Source organism: Hydractinia symbiolongicarpus, chromosome 2, assembly GCF_029227915.1.
Source record: "Hydractinia symbiolongicarpus strain clone_291-10 chromosome 2, HSymV2.1, whole genome shotgun sequence".
In the NCBI taxonomy this organism is placed as follows: Eukaryota; Metazoa; Cnidaria; class Hydrozoa; order Anthoathecata; family Hydractiniidae; genus Hydractinia; species Hydractinia symbiolongicarpus.
Genome location: NC_079876.1, coordinates 28,047,531 through 28,053,650, shown reverse-complemented (window position 1 = coordinate 28,053,650; position 6,120 = coordinate 28,047,531). Strand labels below are relative to the sequence as shown.

The following is a 6,120-nucleotide window of genomic DNA, read 5'->3' as shown; positions in this document are numbered from 1 at the left end:
AATGAGCTTAAAAGCATCTGAGTTGCGCTTGGTAATGTTTCAGACTAACACTATATTTAAAATGATTTTTCAAAATATGTTTGAAAAAACATTTTCTATCTTTTTCGTTTTTTATTTGTAAGCCTTTTTACATTCTGACGCAACAAAAATGGCAATGGCATATTTTCTCATCCACCAGAGCCTCTCAGGCATACATACAGTTTGTACTCCATGAGAATCATAGGACATTAAATTTTAATTATTTTAAAACTTAATGATGGCGGTACATGAAAACATTTAAAATAATTGTCTGTCTCTAGAGCCTCTTATGCACACAGGGGTACATACAGCTTGTATTCTGAGAATCATAAGACATTTCGAATTGTATTCATTTTGAAATTTCGTGTCAGCGGTACATGAAAACATTTGAAATATTACGTACAGGTGAGTAAAAATATAAATATGTAGAAAGTTTGTTCAACTATTTTAATACTTGGTCTTGATTATTTATACACATGTCAAGCGTATAGTTTATAAATACAAAAATATACAAAATTCACATATTTATTTATAAAACATCCTTTTCTCTCTCTCCTCTTATACTCACTAATTTATTCGTGATATAAAAAAGAATGCTATTTCCAATTGGTTAAACCCCGTGTTTAAAGTGCCGTCTTATTTCTGATTGGTGCACAACAAGGTTTGTTTACTTCAATTGGTTTTACAATTTTTGTCACTTAATCGTGCTCATAATTTACCCGATTATCACTCTGCATCATACCGGACCAAATTCACTTTTTTTTAAAAAAACTTTTGTTCCAGTTCACAAAGAAAGTTAAAAAAACCCTCAACTTTCAAAACAAATCCGGAAGGCTTAAAACTTCTTTTCCAAAGTAAAAATCACGTTTTAGGACACATAAACAATAAGACCTTATCAGCAACCAATCAGATTAGAGAGATTACAATCTTTCGTTTGTCGGTTAGCAAATCAGGCACTATCATCTGCGGTAAATTGCAAACAAACCGCATGTGATTCCGCGTGCAAGACGCGGAAGAAAGGGAGGGTGAAAGGAAGGAAGTAACGGAGGGACAAGGGCAGTGATCATTTCTATATTCTATGCCTCATCAATGCCTTCCGTCGGAAAAATTGACAGGCACGTTCAAAAATAAAACCTAAACAACTGCTAGAAGGAGTTATTCTCAGCATTATTACCGCTCCGGACGGAATTGGAAACATGAACTGCTTTTGATTTCCAATAAGAGTTGTACACCATGTTTTTTCTCTATTAACGACGTAACACTTCCGTAAATTTTTATGTCACTCGAAGCCAAACTTTAGCTATACTAGAGGATAGTATGAAATATATATAAAGCTAGAACGAAAACCAAAAAAAAATAATGAATAAGGAAGAAAATTGAAAATAATTCTTATCATAATATATATATGTATATATAGTCATCTGAACACGTGACTTTAGATTGTCATCTTGTATGTCGGTACTTCATAAAACTTCCACTTACTCGACCGTTTACTTCTAGCAGATCGATGTGGGTGCAAATAATTATCACTATTGACATTTTAATTTAAAAGATTTTTTGGTTTCACCAAGTTCTTTTATTGTTTACACCAAACTCTTAAGTAATTCGGGTAAAAGGTAATTCCTTCTGTTGCAAGCGTTCGACTTCGCTCCCAATCAAGAAACATGGTCTTCTTATGGCTTAAAATCGCGCTCCCTCGCTCACTTTTGCTCAACTGGAGCAACCATCACGACTTTCATTTTTGGACTCATCAGCTAGTCTTCTCTACTGCACCAATCATAGAAAGCATGCGTAATACATCAGTACTAAAATGGTGCTCATGATAACACCTCGATGTGGGTGCACATGGTTTTCACTATTGTAATAATACACATATGTCTTCTTCACCCTCTTGATGATAACAATGGGCGGTGGTGGTGGTGGCTGCGGTTTCTCTTCCACCGGCGGTGGACGTTCTTTAGTGGTTTTCCTAAAAAGAAAGAAAGATTGCAATGTGGTTATTACATTGAAAATTAATCACAGTCAAATGAACACTCATGTGTATTATTTTCAAATTAGTCGTCAACCAGTGGAAAGATCCACGGGGTCGCCTGTCCTTTATATATTGCATTTCGTATTTCCGTAATATGCAGACAAACGGCTATTATTATAGACTTTTGTCCTTAAACTGATTTTCTATTTAATAATAAAATTCTGATACATACCCACTGAACCAATTATTATTGAACAACATTTCGCGTCTTTTTTTCCGCCTGATAGTTCTAATGAAAATAAAAATATAGATCACGTAAACCGCTACACACCTTTTCAGTTTTTTTCTTGTTTTTATTCATTCGACAAGAAACAAATTGAATTTAAATATTTACTTAAAGATGTATAAAAAATAATCAGTCGCTCAAATAAATACTTACGCTGGGATAGCTTCATCTGGTTTAATATGTCTGACGGTGTATCCTTTTCGTTGAAGCAGATGATCAACAGAATCATTGCTTAGCAAGTGAGCTAAAATAATAGTTTTAATAGGAAATACCATCAATACTGTATATGCATCCAACTGATTTAAAATAAGAACATAGAGTTGAAACATAGACCAAAGTGGAACGTATTGCCTGCGGATAATGGGTCATTGGAGGGAGTGAGGGGGAGGTGGGTGTGCTTATTTAAGATGCATAGTAATTTTACTGGTATTTGATGCAAATTAAATTCAGTCAAATACTTGCTTATTGGATAGAGTTTGAAATGGTGATGAGAATAATGTACAACATCATCCCTTTTAGATTCATGACTAGTATATATTGGAGTGAAAAGGATTTCTTATGACATCATCAACCCATTCCATTTGCAATGATTGAACAGTAGATCATTTCTTACCATATTATATTAGTTAGTCATGTAGTAAAAAGTCAATTTTTCCTATTCTTTGTCTGTTATTAGATTCAAAATAGTGCAATAACATAATATAATTCTATTGACATTGTGACGTATCTTACTTTTTGTTCTTTTACATTGCCAAGTAAGACAAATTTTGTGAATAAGCAAAAAAAATTGAATTATTATATTGATTCCGTTAACTCATAAAACTGTGTTTATAAACATACCTGCTCCCACAAGGAAAAACATTTTGGCTGAATCCAACTCTTTGTTTTTTAACATGCTATCTATTCTATTGGCCATTTCGATATTTCGCTTATAAACAAGTTCTCGTGACAAGTATTCGTCTATTTCTTCAAGACGCTGTTGAAAATCGTTGCCTACAAAATCACCGAACATTGTCACAAGTTTACTTGTGTTCATTGGATTACCGCAAGTGTATAAATTTGCAGTTCTTCGGATGTCGTAATCTTTAACTTTCCAACGACCAGACATTTTGTGATCTTGCACATGCAGAGTCACATTCAATGCAAGGTTGACCTAAAAAAAGTAAAACGAATGTTTAAAATTTTTATAAAGCAAACTTTTAAATAAAACACATTAAATACGTATATTTTTTGGAATTATAAAAATGACATATTTAAAACAGAATATAATAAGGATTGGCACAATAATAAGGCTATTAGCTGGTCAAATATAAAGGCATTGCATTAACTGTAATCTCCTCTTCTTAATTAAAGTTATTCATTTATTTTTCAATGATTGTAAAGGTAATAAAAATTTTTTTTTCTCTTTGTTTCAACTATTAATTTTTCAAAAAAGTTATATAGTATTTAATAAAAGTTATGTATTTTAGGCTCTGTATTTGCAGAGAATTTTTCAAAACTGACTGCAAAACAGCAGAAATGTGACAGCTAACACCTTACATATCAACATGTGCTTTAACCTAGTAAGAAGCAAGCAACACACAAGCTTGTTAGATTCTGTCATCAAGTGTCTTAAGTTTGTTTTCAGGATGAAATATTGATCAAGATCTCTTAAATTTCATTGATGTTATCAATTGTGGTTAAAACATTAAATTTTGAGAAATTTCCTTCTTTTTATTTATATCCTTGATTGTTACGAGTTATGATAAAAATCCAAAGCAATAACAACAAAATGGTTTCTTATCAAACTTTAACGCACCAATTGTTTTTATCATGTATGTCTGTTATCTATATTTTGTATTAAAAGGGATAACTTATCTCGTATTTTGCCCGCCCTGTTTTTTATTAAATAAACAACTTATTAAGATACTTATGCTTGGTAAATAAAGAATGAATGGCAACTGTAGTCTGATTACATATTACACGAAATAGGTAAGTTCCTAACAAACTGTGGCTGTAACCTTGATAAACAATGCAATTATACACCTAACTTCCCACCTTAAAGCAATTAGTCAGGCCTAGAACAATCTTTTCATGGTTTCATATAGTTAACAACAAAAGAGAAAATATACTTATATTTAATAAAAACATATCTATGATAATGTAAAAGTGAGAAATTGTATTTCTGCATACAATTTAACAACATGCAAGCTTAAACAAACAAACCTAATTCTTCCTACACATAAATCAAAATGATAAAAAGAAACACAATAAAGATATAGGACACAAGAGGATGTACAACTAAAGTACAAGTACTGTATTTCTTATATATTCTTATATATTATTATTGTTTCCCTGAATATATATATATACTAAAAATCAGCATGCAGTCATAAAATATTTTTATGATGTGCATGGAACAAGAATTAGTGGTTAGATGCCATAATTAATGGCTTAATTATGATTTAAACCTCAAAACTCATAATATAAAAACAATTTTGAGTATGCTGAAGTATTAGCAAATTCTCTTTACCTTATCTGCGCTTAATTTGTCCAAAGGATCACAATGCATTGATACATCCTCAATACCACCATGGTACGCGTTTCTTTCATGAGCTTTTCGTACTAAATAGGCATCTAATGTAATTCTATGTTGGTATTGTGACTTGACAAAAAATTTGTTCCATTGCTGTAAAATTTCAGTTAATAACCAAACTGGTTTAAGTTTTGGATTAAACGGGTGAGAAGTACCAACATTAAAGTCTTTAAACAGAGAGCTTGATAATTTTAACAGCCATTTCTTTTTTCTTTCTCTAAACTTTATTGCAGTTTTTAATAATTTATAGTATAAGTTTTTAGGGAGCGCATCTTCCAACGTTAAATTACCAGGTAAGTATTTACATCTGTTTATTGACTGGAAAACGCTCTCATCTTCTAGATCAATTTCAGAATACACATGGGTTGCTTCGTTAAATGCATCTTTGGCATTATCTGGAATGTAATGCCATACCCAATTGCTTGGTGCATGCACTGTTCCAAATAAATAAACAGGAGCAGATGACTCTCTTTCTATGCTCCAGAGAAAAGAATTACGTTTCTAAAATACAACATATATATACAGAGTATATAACAATAGCTAGCTTTTTCAGCAAAAAATGTAGCTAGCTAGCTGGCTAGCTAGCTATAGTTGATAGTAATGTATATTAAATTTTGTCTTGAGGCTCATTTGCAGCAAGATAGCTTAATGTATATATATAGCTTAAAACTAATTATAGCTATATAGTTACATAGTTAGGTATACCAGAAACATAGCTAGCTATATATTATCAACAAAACAATAAATCTTACCAAGCCCTCACAATAGAATTTTGAAACCAGCCTTTTCTTTTCTTTTATATAACTTGTACAACGGCAAACGCACAAAACCTAAGTCGAGAAAAAAATCTTTATTCTCTGAGTTTTAGCAACATCTTGTTAATTATTAAAATTATTTAAAAATTATTTAAATATCACATCACAAACACTATACACGAGTTCTATGACATGAAATGTAAACCGGCTGCCATTTTTAAAATCGAATGTTTACAAACAGGGAAACCCATAAAAAACAACTTACAAAAAAGAATATCATTACTGAATACTCGCTCCATAAAATCATCTCAGACTTCTTTTCAAATTCTTCCACATTATATTTAATTAGAGAGCCATATGAATTGACCATCAGTGCTAACTAGAACGAATTCTTATAAAAAAATACATCAATGTAATTATATCTAAGAGTCAACAAAGTGTTTTAAATACATCGTATTTTCTTTCAACTATTATGTTCTCTTTTACGAACACCGCATCAGATTCCGAGCTGTCA

The 6,120-nt window shown here is 31.5% G+C and overlaps 1 protein-coding gene across 1 annotated transcript; it reads right to left on the bottom strand.

Annotated features, from left to right (window-relative positions):
- Nucleotides 1–344: 344 nt before the first annotated feature.
- Nucleotides 345–6,120, bottom strand: LOC130630490 (metalloprotease TIKI homolog). The gene is made up of 7 exons (XM_057444010.1): nucleotides 5,872–6,120; nucleotides 5,604–5,681; nucleotides 4,789–5,352; nucleotides 3,117–3,429; nucleotides 2,430–2,520; nucleotides 2,223–2,279; nucleotides 345–1,987 (listed from the first exon to the last, which is right to left on the bottom strand). The coding sequence occupies exons 1-7, from the start codon at nucleotides 5,974–5,976 to the stop codon at nucleotides 1,795–1,797; spliced, it is 1,401 nt and encodes a 466-aa protein (XP_057299993.1). The 5' UTR covers nucleotides 5,977–6,120; the 3' UTR covers nucleotides 345–1,794.

Excerpts from the sequence above, each read along its gene's own strand:
- LOC130630490 (XM_057444010.1), bottom strand. The coding sequence starts at position 5,976 with ATGGTCAATTCATATGGCTCTCTAATTAAATATAATGTGGAAGAATTT. Across the intron at positions 2,521-3,116 it reads GTTTTTCCTTGTGGGAGCAG|CTCACTTGCTAAGCAATGAT; the intron begins GTATGTTTATAA and ends CTATTATTTTAG. Across the intron at positions 2,280-2,429 it reads CCAGATGAAGCTATCCCAGC|AACTATCAGGCGGAAAAAAA; the intron begins GTAAGTATTTAT and ends TATTTTCATTAG.